This window comes from Stegostoma tigrinum, chromosome 17 (genome assembly GCF_030684315.1).
Source record: "Stegostoma tigrinum isolate sSteTig4 chromosome 17, sSteTig4.hap1, whole genome shotgun sequence".
NCBI classification, from domain to species: Eukaryota; Metazoa; Chordata; class Chondrichthyes; order Orectolobiformes; family Stegostomatidae; genus Stegostoma; species Stegostoma tigrinum.
Window position 1 is genome coordinate 57,149,856 of NC_081370.1, and position 17,548 is coordinate 57,167,403.

General features: G+C 43.7%; 1 protein-coding gene across 11 annotated transcripts in view; it reads right to left on the reverse strand.

Moving 5' to 3' along the window:
* ano5a (anoctamin 5a) overlaps positions 1-17,548 on the reverse strand; it is a 195,413-nt gene that overhangs the window by 22,386 nt on the left and 155,479 nt on the right. For all 11 annotated transcript variants that reach the window (XM_059652172.1, XM_048545538.2, XM_048545536.2 and 8 more), the window contains 4 exons: positions 13,717-13,791; positions 12,163-12,385; positions 6,400-6,569; positions 3,006-3,103 (listed from right to left, as the gene is read on the reverse strand). In XM_059652172.1, the coding sequence (XP_059508155.1) occupies positions 3,006-3,103; positions 6,400-6,569; positions 12,163-12,385; positions 13,717-13,791 (566 nt within the window). The remainder of the gene's footprint in view (positions 1-3,005; positions 3,104-6,399; positions 6,570-12,162; positions 12,386-13,716; positions 13,792-17,548) is intronic.

The window sequence follows — 17,548 nt, forward strand, 5'->3', positions numbered from 1 at the left end:
ACTAGTGGAAACATCTCCATGTCCACTCCATCCAGACCTCTCAGTATTCTCTAAGTTTCAATCAGACCCCTTTCTTATCCTTTTCAGCTCCATTGAGTACAGACCCACAGTCCTCAACTGCTCCTTATATGACAACCTCTTAATTCCCAGGGTTATTCTTGTAAAACTCTTCTAGACCCCCTCCAATGTTAAAACATCCTTTCTTAGATACGCGGCCCTAAACTGTTCGTAATATTCCAAATGCTGTCCGGCCAGACCCTTATACAGCCTCAGTAGTGCATCTCTGCTCTTGTACTCTAGCACTTTTGAAATAAATGTTAACACTGCATTAAGCCTTCCCAACTTCCAACTGAATCTACGTTACCCTTCAGAGAATCCTAAACCAGCACTCCAAAGTCCTTTTGTGCTTCAGATTTCTGACGCCTTTTCCCCATTTAGAAAATAGTTTACACCTCTGTTCTTTCTACCAAAATACATAACCTCACGCTTCTCCACTTTACCTATTCTGCTACCCTGCCCCAGTCCTTCTGTAGCCTCGCTGCTTCCTCCACACTATCTGTCCCTCCACTTATTTTGTGTCATCTGCAAACTCACCTCCAGGGAGTTGAGGTCAGAGATTCTAAAAGGATGTAAGGAACATTTTGAAACAAAAAAAAGGTGCAAAGACCAGAAAAGGAATGCAAGGGATTGTAAATGAGAGTTCATAGCTCTCAAAATGGGCATCACTGTATTGACATTTGGGCCTTAGAAGAACAGTTGCAAATAACAGCGAAAAGGGTCTGAAAGTAAACTTAGACTGTTTATAGATTCTGGCAGAAAAAAAATTCAAGAGCTATTAAACATTTAAAAAGCATCAGCAATCAGTAATTCAGCCGTGATTCTGGCTGGAAAATTTATAACGGTGACAACTTGAGAACTTTATTCCAAACCTTAGGTAGAGGAAAATGTTTAATGTTAAAGGCAGAAAACTGTTCATTTTATCTGAGAACAATGAGGAAAGATCCATCTTAGCTGTTTAAGGTAGGAAAACCCTAGGAGAAGTAAACAGCCATCATTTTAATCAAGGAAATGGTGAGTCAATCTGTAGAAGGTGGAAAAATGCACCACACAGTGGAGCAATGAGAAGAAACAAATTTAAAAACCTTGAAAGCAGCAAATTACAAGAGCGTTGCCATATTTTGGGAACCTGCTTCGATTTAAGAACAAATAAACTAACAAGGTTGAACCAGTAAGTTCAAATTCCAGCAGAATCCATAGATCATTTAATGAATGACCTGCACACAACGGTGAAAAGCTGTGTATATGGAGCTTTGAAGTCATCATTCAAATGAGGTAGAATTATTGTTAGAATTCATGATCATTTTTGTTTTGTCAGCTTTGCTGTTGTCCAAGGAAGATTTACTCTATTCAAATTGAAGAAGAAACCTGAAACAGACACAGGAAAACTCCGACAGGAAAAGACCAACATTACCTCAAGAGGGCGGAATAGTCTGTTCACTTCAACAGGTGTGGACATCCTAGAAAGGCATGTGACATACACACAGAACAGCAACTCAAACAACTAATAATAAAAACCAGTGTCAGCACAACAGGACCACAAGCTCTCACAGCCACAGATAATGTCCAGACATCACTCAGGAGTAGCGTGATGATAGCAACGTTGAAGAGGCATTTAGATAGACATATGAACAGGTAGACATTAGAAGGATACAGACTAAGTGCAGGCAGATGGGATTCACTTAGAATGGCATCATGGTCAGCACAGACATGGTGGGCCGCAGGGCTTGTTCTTGTGCTGTACTGTTCTATGCCTTCTATGTTCAATAAACGTTACATTTGTAAAGCTGCAGGACATTTTCAACCATGTGCAGACATAATTCATGGTTTCAGAATAGCAGATTCACCAGTGGTTGCACACGTGAGCAAGTCTATACAGAAGAACAGCCACCACTATTGTAAAAGATATCTATCTGTATTTGATATGACACTTCAATTTGAGAAGATACCTGAAGCATTTCTAATGAAAAGACTGATTCGAATGTGTCAGATGAGGCAAAATTTGTCTAGATCAATGGATACCATTTTAATTTTACGTTTGATACAGATAAAGTCTGATCAAACCAGTTCCCATGACTGAAGAAGCACAGGTTATAGCCTTAGGGCATACGATTACATTGCAGATTTGTGTTCTTCCAGTTGATTCACACGTAGAACACTCAGGATGACAGCTACCTGCAGACCATCCAGCTTGGAAACACAATGATGTCAGGCACTGGAATCTACAAGGAATTGCATTTCAGTCAACAGTCCTTGAGCAGCAAAGCAGAGAATGATGTATGAAATGATGAAAGCAAGAAGCTGGAAAGTCTTCTTCTCCCTGGCATTCTCACCCCATGAAATTAGTGCCTGGTAAACAATTAACTTACAACAACAATCAATCATTCAGTGAACTCAAGATAACAACAAACTTTGGCACTGTTGAAGAAACAATACAGCAGCTAAACAGTTGAGAGTCAGGTCATTTTCACAATTCAAGGGCTCAAAAGAAATTTAACTGAAATTGCCTTTATCTCCTTGGCTGCACTAGACACTCTTCCCCTTCCTTTTTCTGCTTATTACCCTTGTTTATGTGTGTATTTAATGTTGCATTTTTGTTATCCTTTCAGGATTGTAGATGATGCAAACCTTTTCTTGCACTCAAGAAACCACTGTAACTTATATCTAGTTAATTTTCTTTTAATTGAAGCATGATAGCTTTGTGTTAATAAAGAAATAAAAACAATTCTTGTGACCCACTGAGAGAAGTTTAGAAAAGATTTCCCATCTTCACTTGGTTGTAATAACTCTTAAAAAGCCACACAAAATATTCATTATTCATTCATTCACAGAAATATTTAAATGTATTGCTAACAGTTGTCTAGCCTGTTTACCACTGAAAGTTGTCATATCTGCTAACAAATTTTTTAACATAATCCAAAGCAGCAGGATTTTTGTAATATACTCACGGCAAAAATGACTCCTGGATATTGCCCCAGATTTGCTTACCAGCCATAATAATGGTAAGCTGCGTTGTCAACTCGATGAGACATCCACCTGGGTCACACTGGGAAAGTTTGGCAAACAGAAGTCAAATGCAATAAGATAGAAATTCAACAAATACTTTTAATCTAAAAACTCTCAAAAAGGTCAATGTGACGTGTCTCTTCATGTATTTTTGTAAAACAATGATGCACAGTGGTCAAATTAAATGGGACCCATTGTGAATGGTTCACTTCTCACAATGTCTCATGTTTATAGATCAAAGTAGCCTTTCACTACCAGGCATCATTAGCTCGGCGATGGTGGTGTAATGGTCAGCATAGCTGCCTTCCAAATAGCTCATCTGCATTTGGTTCCCAGTCACCACGAAGATTTAGGGCAGCACGGTCACTCAGTAGTTAGTGCTTCCTCACAGCACCAGGGATTCAAATTCAATTCTACCCTCGGGTGACTACCTGTGTGGAGTTTGCACGTTCTCCCCGTGACTGTGTCCTCCGGGTGCTCTGGTTTCCTCCCACAGTCCAAAGATGTGCAGATTAAATGGGTTGCTGTGCTGCATTGCCCCACAGTCTTCAGGGATGTGCTGGTTAGGTGGTTGAGCCATGGGGAATGCAGGATTACAGTGAAAAGGTAATGGGGAGGGTCTGGGTGGGGTGCTGTTTAGAGCGTTACTACAGTTTCAATGGGCTCAATGGCATCATTCTGCTCTTTTGGGATTCTCTAATTCAGGTTCCAAAATCTCTGTGGTCGCTTTCACTCAGTATGATCATGTGGAATCATGTTACAGTAAATGGGACAACTCTATTTATATCTTGCTTGCATCAGGCCATACCTTTGAATCACAAGGTTCCAGGTTTAAGCCTGACTGCGGACTTCAGTACAAATGTCTCAGGCTGATGATCCAATCCAAGGCTGAGGGGGTGCTGCACAGTCAATCGGAGGCACCACCTTTCAGGGACATTAAACCGAGGCCCTCCCTCCCTCCTCCGGCAGGTGCAAAAGTCTCCATTCTGGAAATTTGACGAAATGGGCAGCACGGTGGCTCAGTGGTTAGCGCTGCAGCCTCACAGCACCAGGGACCCGGGTTCGATTCTACCCTTGGTTGATTGTCTGTGTGGAGTTTGCACATTCTCCCCATGTTCACGTGGGTTTCCTCCGGGTGCTCCGGTTTCCTCCCACAGTCCAAAGATGTGCAGGCTAGGTGGATTGGCCATGCTAAATTACCTGTAGTGTTCAGGGATGTGTAGATTTAGGTGGGTCAGGAGGGATGGGTCTGAGGAGCAGTGTGCACTTGTTGGGCCGAAGGGCCTGTTTCCACACTGTAGGGATTTCATGATTCTGTGAAAAGCTGGTTATTTAACCCTGGAGTCCTGGACAATATTTACTCGTAAACATCACCTGGTAATTGACGTAATGTTATTTGAGAGAGTTCATTGGCTTCAAATTGACTGTTGTCTTTCCTACATTACAACAGTGTCTACACTTAGACTGCAAAGCACTTTGAGACCTCCGAAGGTCTTAAATCTTTTATGTATTATTAACATAGATAACAGTCTTTCTTTCTCCAAACTTTACTCCCATTGAAATTAAAGTTGAAAAGTCTTCTGAAGGAGGGTCACTGGGGTTGAAATGTTAATTCTGCTTTAAATCTCCAGACGCTGCCAGACCTGCTGAGTTTCTCTATTCTGATTTCTGAAATGGACTTCCTGCTTGTGCAATAGCAGAAATAAACCACGGGAGGGAGCACTTGGCACAGTGAAGGATCCAAAAGCTTGAATGCCAAGTAAATTTCCAAAGCAAAGTATTACAATAAAAACTGAGACCAAAAAGTGGACTCATCTGTAATACACTCAAGGAAATAATTATTTGGAACAGCAGGTTCAGAACAGCCTAAATTTGAGAAAGTTTCCATTTGTGTGGACAGGAATTATAACTTACAGACTTCATCAATATTTGTCTTGTGGATGAATGTAGTTCATGTGATGAATTAGTTCTTACGATGCGTTTTGGCAAAGTTGGTGTGCTAAAGATTTATGTTTGACTGTTTCCTCAGCTTTCCTTCTGCTTCTCTCTGTGATCTCACTGCTTAAAACTCCCTTCCTCCTTTCCCTGCCCTCACCTCCTCCCTATCTCTGTACCCTCACTGTCAATTCCAAAATTCACCCTCTCCTTCCCAGCCTTATGAAACCACTCGACTCCGTCCCCACAAAACTCCAACCATCTGCAATGTTCTGCCAATGGCCAGACTGCTTCAAGGAATTCTGGAAGGTGAGTTGGGAGAGGGGGACGGGGAAGGTGTTGCAATCATATGGGATGTTTACTTAGAGCCATGCTCCTGTGCAGTGATGAAAAGTTCTAAACAGAATCTGTGTAAAAATCAGGGTAAACTCAGAGCAAGTCAACTTTGGTTCCTCAAACAGGGAACAACCTGGGCAGCATAAAACAGTAATCAGAAGTGTAAACTTTCTGTGAAAGTTGTGTTTATGCTGGGATTTCCTCAGGCTCCCGCCACAAATGAATCCTTCAATCCATACACCTCCAATTCTAGCCATTAGCACGCCCTTGCGTCCCCATAATTACTTTATCCTCACCTACTTTGAACCTGAACACTGCAATTCAAACCCCAAACTTTTCAGCTGCTCCACCTCACATTCCTCCCCAAGTCCCTCCTCAGGGTCTAGCTCTGAGTCCAAGCTTTTGGTCATTTGAGTTATATGTGGCACAGGGGTGGCATAGTGGCTCAGTGGTTAGCACTGCACCAGGGACCCGGGTTCAATTCCTCCCTCGGGTGACTGTCTCTGCGGAGTTTGCACATTCTCCCCGTGTCAGCACGGGTTTCCTCCGGGTGCTCTGATTTCCTCCCACAGTCGAAAGATGTGCAGGCTAGGTGGATTGGCCATGCTAAATTGCCCAGTCATGTCCAGGGATGTGTAGATTAGGTTATAGGGGGATAGTTCTGGGTGGAATGCTCTGAGGGTCAGCGTGGACATGTTGGGCCGAAGGGCCTGTTTCCACTCTGCAGGGATTTTGTGGAGTGTCAAATTTTCTCTGCTAATGCTGCTGTGAAGCACTTTGGGATGTTCTTGCCACAGAGGGCTGTGGGGACCGAGCCCTCGTGTATATTTAGGGTTGAGATAGATAGATTCTTGATCAGTCAGGGAACGATGGGTCACAGGGAAAGGACCAGGAGACTGGACATGAGGAATGTTGGATCAGCCATGATCCTATTGAATGGCAGAACTAGCTTGAGGGGCCTACTTCTCTTCCTATTTCTCACAGTCTTATAGTTTATGTACACTTTCCTGGTTCAAAATCACTTATGAATCCCGCTTGTAGTCACTGACTGTTCAAATATCTTACCTCTTCATTTCGCCATGTCCCAAACAGACGGTTGTATTCCCCAGGCCGACCAATGAACTTGCCTTTGAAGAAGGCAACATAGAAACAGGAGGAATAGTAGTTAACGAACTGGAAGAGGAACATTTTCATGGTCAGCCGGTTCTCATACTCGAAGTGAGTTTTGGGGATCTCTGGTAAATCAGAAAGTGAACAAACAATGTGGGTTTTAGAAGAATGCAAAGAACTGCAGAAGCTATAAGTCAGAAACGAAATAGAAATTCCAGGGAAAACTCAGCAGACCTGGCAACATCTGTAGAGAGTGAGCAGAGTTAACATTTCGAGTCCAGTGACTTCTAAATTACTGTGCTGCCCCTAGAATATCTCCTTCCTAAGATGTGGTGCCTGGAAAAGCTCACAGTGACTCCAGGTGTCGACTCACCCAGACTTTGTATGGCTTGCTCATGACTCCTACCATCTTACTTCCTAGTCCTTTGAATTTAAAGCCCAGAAGTCAATTAGACATTTTGATTATTTTCAATTCCTATCAATGATATTTTACTACTGTGTCTCTCTATGGAGCTGCAGTTTCTGGATTTTCACTGTTAAGAAAATGTTAAGAATATCTTTTTCAGTCTGAGATGGATGACCTCACATCTGTCTGTCTACGTTGAAGTTATACAGCAATTCATTTAATTTCTGAGTATTACTTTGTGATTGTATGATTCCACTTTACATTAGCTATCACTGTCTTACTTACTGTGTGGCTTTGAACACCAACGCGCATGTCATTAATAACATCAAGAGTAGTTTGTTGTATGTGCTGTGATTGCAAACACTACCAGCTTGTGGTTTGAGAAGTTTACTGCCACAATCCTCTTTCGTGGACTGGGTCTCAGAATCTCATTGGTCTATCATGGTAAAGTTAGTTTTAATCAGAAGTAGCTCTTGTCTTTGGTAAGATGTAGTTTACTGCTTAACAGCAAACAGGCACAGCTTGGGTGAGTAAGTGAGATATTGTTCCTAAGACAACTGGGAGGTCTTGATCTTACACAGCACTATGACTTTCTGAGATAATGGGAACTGCAGATGCTGGAGATTCCAAGATAATAAAATGTGAGGCTAGATGAACACAGCAGGCCAAGCAGCATCTCAGGAGCACAAAAGCTGACGTTTCGGGCCTAGACCCTTCATCAGAGAGGGGGATGGGGGGAGGGAACTGGAATAAATAGGGAGAGAGGGGGAGGCGGACCGAAGATGGAGAGTAAAGAAGATAGGTGGAGAGGGTGTAGGTGGGGAGGTAGGGAGGGGATAGGTCAGTCCAGGGAAGACGGACAGGTCAAGAAGGTGGGATGAGGTTAGTAGGTAGCTGGGGGTGCGGCTTGGGGTGGGAGGAAGGGATGGGTGAGAGGAAGAACCGGTTAGGGGGGCAGAGACAGGTTGGACTGGTTTTGGGATGCAGTGGGTGGGGGGGAAGAGCTGGGCTGGTTGTGTGGTGCAGTGGGGGGAGGGGATGAACTGGGCTGGTTTAGGGATGCAGTAGGGGAAGGGGAGATTTTGAAACTGGTGAAGTCCACATTGATACCATATGGCTGCAGGGTTCCCAGGCGGAATATGAGTTGCTGTTCCTGCAACCTTCGGGTGGCATCATTGTGGCAGTGCAGGAGGCCCATGATGGACATGTCATCAAGAGAATGGGAGGGGGAGTGGAAATGGTTTGCGACTGGGAGGTGCAGTTGTTTGTTGTGAACTGAGCGGAGGTGTTCTGCAAAGCGGTCCCCAAGCCTCCGCTTGGTTTCCCCAATGTAGAGGAAGCCGCACCGGGTACAGTGGACGCAGTATACCACAATGATACCACCCGAAGGTTGCAGGAACAGCAACTCATATTCCGCCTGGGAACCCTGCAGCCATATGGTATCAATGTGGACTTCACCAGTTTCAAAATCTCCCCTTCCCCTACTGCATCCCTAAACCAGCCCAGTTCATCCCCTCCCCCCACTGCACCACACAACCAGCCCAGCTCTTCCCCCCCACCCACTGCATCCCAAAACCAGTCCAACCTGTCTCTGCCCCCCTAACCGGTTCTTCCTCTCACCCATCCCTTCCTCCCACCCCAAGCCGCACCCCCAGCTACCTACTAACCTCATCCCACCTCCCTGACCTGTCCGTCTTCCCTGGACTGACCTATCCCCTCCCTACCTCCCCACCTACACCCTCTCCACCTATCTTCTTTACTCTCCATCTTCGGTCTGCCTCCCCCTCTCTCCCTATTTATTCCAGTTCCCTCCCCCCATCCCCCTCTCTGATGAAGGGTCTAGGCCCGAAACGTCAGCTTTTGTGCTCCTGAGATGCTGCTTGGCCTGCTGTGTTCATCCAGCCTCATTTTATTAACTATGACTTTCTGTCTTTCCTCGCCAAGTTCTTATGAAATAACCCAAGTGGATGGAGCTCAATGCAGTCTCTAACAGTAACCTTTCCAGAACCATTATCGCAGACAAGGTAGTGGAGAGTACTCAGCACAGACACTTAAGGGACATAACCCGCCACCTTCTGGAAATTAAGAGTTACTGCCTGTTATCCCTGCTCCCAGTCTCCTCTGACATAGCCATTTTCCAACTCAGTAAATGATCTGCCTTCAACCTGAGCTAAAAGGCTGCAGGGAGAGACAGAATCAGAGTCATCCAGCATGAAAACACACCCTTTGATCCAACTCGTCCATGCTGACCGCGTCTCCCAAACTAAACTGGTGCTACTGGTCTGTGTTTGGCCCATATCCCTTTGAACCTTTTGTACCTGTTACTGTACCTACATCTACCATTTCCTCTGACAGGACTGAATGCCTCCCAGTAATCCAGAATCATTTCCATGCAAAACAAAAATTCCATTAGTTTACTGGCCTCTTCAAAAACCTACAATAGGCTTTTGCCAGTCACTAGCCTTTACAAATGAATGCAAGCTCTCCGATCATGGAACATTTTCAAGCTGTATATTCATCCCACTCTTAATTATAGACTTTCACCAGCATAGTAAGCAGCCAGTAGCAAGGCAGCATTGTCGCTGGGAGCTTAGTCACCAGAGACACTCAATGCTCAAGGAAATGATTGATAGAAAACAAACACAAACAGAAGAACTACAGATGCTGTAAATCTGAAACCAAAACAGAAATTGCTGGAAAAGAAAAATCAGCAGAACTGGCAGCATCTGTGGAGAGAAAACAGAATTAACATTTTCAGTCCAGTGACCCATCTCTGGAATGAACTGCAGCTCGGAAAAGGTGGTATATGCACTGAAGATGAGGTGCGCGCGCGTGTGCATGCATGTGTGTGTGCACGCGCATGTGTGCATACACATGCATGCGTGTGCATGTCTGTGTTGGGGGACCATGGGGACGGGGACGGGGTGGCGGCAGGGGGTGGGGTGGGGGGGAGGTTGGAAGACAGATGGTGGTGGTGGTAGGTTCAGAAGGAATAAACAACAGGTGGACATGGAGTCCAGAGATCCCGAACAGACAAAGGGATGGACAATAGTGAGCCTGGGAGAAAGAAAAGCTGCTGCTGGGAGCCAGTAGTGACTGACAATGGGTTGGTGCGGGTGAGAGCAGCCCATATGATGACAAGGCCTGGTGTGCGGGGGCGTGGGAAGGACATGGGAAAAGATGCTTAGGCCGCAAAATTCTTCAACTCAGTATGGAGTCTGGAGGGCTGCAGAGGCCCTAAACAGAAAATGAGGTGTTGTTATTCCAACTTGTGCTGAGCATCATTGGAGCCCTCCAGCAAGCCTGAGACAGAGGTGTTAGCCAGGGAACAGGGTGGTATGTTGAAGTGGCAGGCGACTAGGAGCTCAGGATCAATTTTTGCAGACAGAAGGTAGGTGTTCTGGAAAGTGGTCATCCAGTCTGCATTTTGTCTCCCTAGAGTAGAGGAGACTACGCTGTAAGCAGCGAATACAGTTGACTGGATTGAGTGAAGTGCAGTAAATTGCTGCTTCATCTAGAAGGTGTGCCTGGGGCCTTGGATAGTGAGACGGAACGAGGTAAACAGGAAGGTGTTACACCTTCTGTGATTGCATGGGAATGTGCTGCGGGAGCATGAGAAAAGTTGGGAATGAAGGAGGAGTAGACAAGTGTATCCCAGAGGGAATGGTCCCTGAGGATGGCTGACAAGGGAAGGGAGGGAAACATGTGCCTGATTGTGGCATCATCCTGTTGGAGGTGGCGGAAATATGCACTTAAATCCTCCTTAACCGTGTCCCCTTTGATACTCTGTCTTTAGCATATATACCACCATTCCCTAACTAAAACCAGTTCTGAGAACGGTCACGGGAACATGAAATTTGACTTTGCTTTCTCTCCACAGAAGCTACCAGACCTGCTGAGTTTCTCAGTACTTGCTGTTTGTGATAGAAATGGACAGAAGTTTGGTGATGAATAACATTAAGGGATGTGGAGACGGCACAGGAAAATGACATTGAGGTATATAATTAGCCATGACCTAGAAGAGCAGAGCGGTCTTAAGGGGCTGTACGGCCTTTTTTTTATAGGGGCATCACTGGTTAGGCAGCATTTCTTGACCACCTCTAATTGCCCAGAGGGCAGTTGAGTGTTAACCACATTACTTTGGGTCTGGAGTCACTTGTAGGCCAGGTAAGGATGGCAGTTTCCTTCCTTAAAGGACAATAATGAACCAGATGGATTGTTCCAAAAATTGACAATGGATTCATGGTCATCATTAGGTTATTAATTCCAGATATTTATTGAATTGACATTCCACCATCTGCCATGGCTGGGTTTGAACCCGGGTCCCCAGAACATTATCTGTGTCTCTGGATTAACAGTCCATCAATAATACCACTAGGCCATTGCCTCCACCGACTCCTGCTCCTACAGTTGTTGAACCACATCATGAGTATTTCTTCTGTGGTCAACAGATTCTGGCACAGGACTTGAGCTTAATGTTCGCCTAGAGTTATGGACATTACCCAGACGATTATAGGCTGTTGTCTCATAAGAGACAGCCAGCTGGTGGCGAATTTAACCTGAGGAGGGGAGGGGGGAGATTGAGAAGGCAGGATATTCATAGTAACCTCAGCTGCTGGAGGTATTGAACCTGTGCTGCTTAATCACTCTGCATCACAAAAGAGCCATTCAGCCAACTGAGCTAATCGACCTATACCAGAAGACCTCTTAGAAATACCACAATAACCATTTAAGAATCTAAAGCTGTCTCAACAAAATAAAATCTGTAAGGCAACACTGCCATGAAAATATCATTAGTTCTCTCATGTGTCTGCTGCCTTAAGTCAGTCTCACTCTAGTTTAGCACTAACTTCACTGCCCTGCCTTTGAGCTGTCCAGCAACTTGCTCAGTTTTACTTGAGATGAGGCACCGAAATTATTAATGAATAATAGAATTGCCCCTCGGTGTGGCAAATTACAGCATCAGGAGGTAGGCTTTCATTCTGCAGACGATCAGCATCATGTGTACAAATGCAAACACTTCAATAAAACCTAACAGGTTCAAGAACAGCTTCTTGCCTGCTGAATGGACCTGTTTCATTTCAGATCTAACACTGATCTTGCTTCACACACCCCCTGCGCCATATAACATGTGTGGCTTGCTCTATCTGAACACCCCATGATCTGTATTGTATGTAACGGTCTGCCTGCACTGCTCGCGAAACAAAACTTTTCACTGTTACTTCGGTACGTGCGACAACAATAAATCAAATCAAATCAAAACATTAAGACAGGCATTCTTGTGGAGAAAGAAGGTGAAAGAAAAGCTTTACCAAGATCTGTGATCCAGATTGCCACCCTCTCATAGAAATAGTTTAGAATCATGATGATGATAAAGTTCAGGACGGAGGCTGTGACTGATGTTGCCATCTGGGGTGTGAAGAATGTGCCAATGTACCTGACCTTCTTCATGTTCACAGTGATCTTGGCAAAGGAGGCATACATTGAGAGGCGATACACGATAACCGCTATGATACAGATCAGGATCAGAGAGATCTAGGTGGAAATAGAAACAAGTAATAGCTGGGTACTTTGAGCATTGCTGAAAACAGGTTACATTTCGTGGAAACTTTGAGTCTGGAACTTATCGGGACGGATGCAAGAAAGCCAATTTATTGCTCCTTTAGAAATTTGGCATCCTGAAGAGTGCAAGGTGAAAAGCTTTAATGAAAAGGGAAGTGTATCTTAATTCATTGATTAGAAAGGAGAACTGTAGCAAGCATCCACGGTGTACACCTTTCACAGTCCTAAATTTCAACGTGGCCTGGTCAGACGTTTGTCAGTTCAAACCTCACCCAAGGCCATCAGAGCTGCACTACACAGCTTAAAGAACTTTGTTTGGTGTTTATGTTCTCTGTCCTTGTCTTGAGAATGGTCATAGTAAGATAATTTGTAAGGTACTCTGTCTTGGAAATAAAAAAAATTCTGCTGTGTCAAACTAGCCAAAATAACAAGTGGCTACAAGCAATTGAAAATGTTCGACTTATTTTTATCCAACTAGCACTGGCACCGTGATAAGTTGTGTTTGTGAAGAACTACTGATCAAAAATAAACAATTGGAGGTATTTAGCAGCAGAACTGTGGAACTGTGAGGAGGTCTAAACAAGTATTAACATGCCCATTGCCTACTTATTTACTCCATCTAAAATTCAACACCCTGAAATCCAATAAGAATCTTTTCTAATTGTTTCATGGGATGTGGGCATCACTGGTTAGGCTGATATTTGCTGCCCTTCTTTCATTGCCCTTAAACTAATTGGCTCTCTGAGCCATTTGAGCAGGCAGGCACATTGCTGGAGCAGCATATTGGCCACATCAGGTAAGGGCAGCAGATTTCCTTCTGTAAAGGACATCAGTAAAGTCAGATAGGCTTTTGCAGACATTTGGCAATTGTTTCAGGATTAGCATGACCGAGAGTGGCTTTTTATTAAATAGAACTAATGCATCTGAAATTTAAATTCCACCAGCTACTGAGGTGAGATAAGAACCTAGTGCATTGGACTTAGCATTTGGAATTCTAATCTAATGGCAGTGTCACAATGCCACTGGCTAAATATTGAGGTGGAGTATCATGTAAGGGGCAGAAAATGCAATCCGAACTTTTCTGTATTGCTGCCCATGTCCAGTTTTACCCTCACAATACTATAAAACTGAGTTCTAATATCTTTGTTCAGAGACAACCAAGTTAAAATGAGTGGACTCCCTGGATTGCAAGGAGTGGTAGAGATGGGAGCATTTTCAATAAAATTGGAGGAAGCCCCAAAAGGAGACTAGAATTTTGGATGTTACTGATATTAACAAGAACCTGGCTTGGAAGAGTTACTCACCCAAAACAAAACTGTAGCTCCGGAGAGACACGAGCGTAATGCCTGATTTGATATTGGGATGTAAGGCTCTGTTTCCTGAAAATGAAAAAGATTAATATATGAATATTAAAAGTGATTATGCAGCACACTGAAATCTCTTCCGTATAGCCATGAACAAATGAATAAATACAACGAGTCATGCATTTAGAAAACCCTTGATAAGGTTCTGACAAGTTTGTGGAATTTCAGTGGAAATCCATTTTTAGAATTCAAGCCATTTTTATCAATACAGGCAAGAAGAATGGGGGAAACAGAAGTAGCAGTAGGCTATTTGTCCCCTCTAACATACAACAAGATCACTGCTGATCTTCTGTCTCAATGACATTTTCCCATGCTAGCCCAGATCCCTCGCCATCTTTAATATCTAGAAAACCAACAATCTTTGTCTTGAACAGACTCAATGAGTAAGACTGAACAGCTCTCTTTGGGACAGAATCACAAAGGTCAGTAATGGGGCTGCTCAATGTTGGTGTTGGTCATTGAACTCACCTGCCCATAGTACATTCTGCCCCTTCACCACCCTCGGTGGTTCCTCCATGTGGTATTCAACATGGACGAGGGCTGATTCATCAGCAAAGGGAGGGCATTCTGTGGTAATGAACAGGCTGTTTCCTTGCCCATATCTGACATGATTCCTCAAGACTTCATGGGGTCCCAACTCAATATTGAGAACTTCCAGGGTGGCTCCTTCCTGACTGTATATCATTACACCACCACTTCTTCTAGGTCTGTCCTGTCACTGGGACAGAACATACCCGGGATGGAGGTGACATCGTCTGGGAAATTATGTTTAAAGATATGATTACATAGTATGAATACTATAGGGCACTGTGAGACTAATCTGTGCAATAACTCACCCAATACTGGCACTAGACCCCAGACGTTGGTAAGGGGGACTTTGCAATGTTGACACAACTGAGTTTGCTGTTGTCTTTTCCAGTGCTTTAGTCAACAGCAAGCAGTCCAATTGATTCCATTTCTTTTTAGAGATGTTTTAGTGATTTGATACAAACAATCAGCTTGCTAGTCCATGTTAGAGGGCACTAAAGAATAAATTACATTTAAAGACTCTTGCGAAGATTTGTAGCTCAGGTTGACGATGAAGTTGTTAGCTTGCTCACCAAGCTGGCTGGTTATCGATGACATTTTATCATCGTGCAAGGTAACATCATCAGTGCGGCCGCCGATAAAACGATGTTGCAATTGCGATGATTACAATAAACTTTACATTGGCCAGACAGGAAGGAAACTAGTCATCAGGATATACGAACACCAGCTAGCAGCAAAATGACACGACAAATCTACCTTCATCTCAGTGCGCTCGGGCAATGAAGGCCATCAATTTAACTGGGATAATGTGACCATCCTAGCTCAAGCCAATCACAGGCACGCACAGAAATTTCTAGGGGCCTGGTTTTCAACCCATAATGCAATCAACAAACAACAACCCATATACAAATTATGCAGAACAGAACCGGAAATGACACAATATAACTTAATAGACCGGATCATATCAATTCCAAGTGGAGTAGAACTTCATTGGAGGCTGCACTGATGATGTCACCTAGCCTGGTGACGAAAAATCTGTACAATAATCAGCCAGCTCGGTGAGCAAGCCAACAACCTTAGTAAATCACATTGGCATGGGTCTGGACTCATATACAGGCAAGACCAAGCAATGACGGCAGGTTACCTTTCATAAAGTGCATGAGTCAACCAGGTTACTTTTATGACAATTGACAATAGATTCATGGACGCCATTAGGCTTTTAGTAACTGATTTTCTTACTAAATTCAAAATGCACTATCTGGTGTGATGAGATTTGAACAGAGGTCTCCAGGACACTTGCTGTGTCTCTGGATTATTTCATTTAATTTGATTTATTACTGTCACACGTACCTAGATACAGTGAAAAGTTTTGCTTTGATTGCAGTATCAGCAGATCATACTGCACAGAGTGCATGAGGGTAATAGAACAGAGTGAGGAATACAGTGTTACTGTTGCAGAGAAGGTGCACAAAGAGCAAGATCAACATTAAATGTGAAATTTTGGGGGTCCATTCAGAAATATAACAACAGCTGGAAAGAAGCTGTTGGAAGAGATTATAACCGGGGTAGGAGGAGTTTTTGATGACATTAGCTGCCTTTCTGAGACAGTGGAAAGTATAGAAAAGACTGCTTGTGTCTTCCCAATTGCATCCACAATTATTCTGCTGCATTATCCACAAATTCTTGTTTTCAGGTCCATGCCGCATCCTCTTCAATATGGATGTGTGATCCCTTGGCACACCCAGGCCCGTCAGGATGGGGAGAGAGGTCCGAATGATTTGGCAATTGGACTCGGTTTGGTAGAGGCTCTGTCATAGGCAATGCTGCTGTCCTCTCTGTCCTACAAGAGAAATGTCGGTTTTCCCTTTTGTTGGTATTTTTTGGGAATTGTGCTGATGAGTGTACGGTGAAAATCTTCAAACAAAACGTATCTGTTTTTATACAAATTCAAGTTCTGAAGAAAGAATGCTTTAATCTTGAGGAAGAGGGCAGGGCGGCACGGTGGCTCAGTGATTAGTACTATTGCCTCACAGTGCCAGGAACCTGGGTTTGACTCTACCCTTGAGCGACTGTCTGTGCAAACTCCACACATCCTCCCCGTGTCTGCGTGGGTTTCCTCCAGGTGCTCCGGTTTCCTCCCACAGTCCAAAGATGTGCAGGCAAGGTGGATTGGCAATGGGTGTGTAGATTAGGTGGGTTATAAGGGGATGGGTCTGGTTGGGATGCTTTGAGGGTCAGTGTGGACTTGTTGGGACGAAGGGCCTGTTTCCACACTGTCAGGGTTCTATTCTGTGATTCTGTTCTATTCTATGAAAGATGGTTTGGGGGTGATTTTGCAGAGCAGTGGGCTAAGAAGTTATGAGTCTCCAAATGAACATTTCGAGAAAGTTATTATTTTGCAACACAAAAAGATTCTTTAATAATCTCACAGTGAAGGCACCCCTTGATAGCAGTGACCATAATATGACAGAATTTTACATTGATGGACAGAAGTTTGGATCTAAGATTATTGTTTCCCTTTAAGTAAGGACAATAAGACAAGCAAGCAGAGCTGGTTAAAGCAATTAGAGTCATACTTCACAGAAACAGACCGTTTGATCCAACTCATCCATGTCAACCAGGTTTCTGAAATTGAATTGTCCATTTTCGCTGAGTTTGGCCCACACTCCTTTAAACCTTTCCTACTCATATATATGTCCAAATGTCTTTTAAATGTTGTAATTGTACTCACTTCTACCACATCCTCTGGCAGTTTGTTCCATATAAGCATCACCCTCTGTATGAAAAAGTTGCCCATAAGGTCCCTTTTAAATCTTTTCCCTCTTACCTTAAACCTATGCCCTCTAGTTTTGGACTCCCCTATCCTGGGGAAAAGACTTTGACTGTTCACTTTATCTATGCCCCTCATGATTTTATAAGGTCACCCCTCAGCCTCTGATGCTCCAGGGTAAAATGTCCTCATCTATCCAGCCTCTCCTTATAACTCAAACATTTAGTCTTGTTAACATCTTTGTAAATCTTTTCTGCACTTTTTCCAGTTTCATAACATCCTTCCTATAGCAGGGAGATCGGAATTGTATGTGGGACTCCAAAAGTGACTGGGAAAATTAGATGAAGGATATGTTAATAGAGATGCAGCAGTGGACATCAAGGCAATATTTCAGAATACACAGAGTAGAAGGAGTTAGATGTAGTTATTATAGGGATCAAAGTGTTTGGGGAGAAAGTGGGAACGGAATACCGA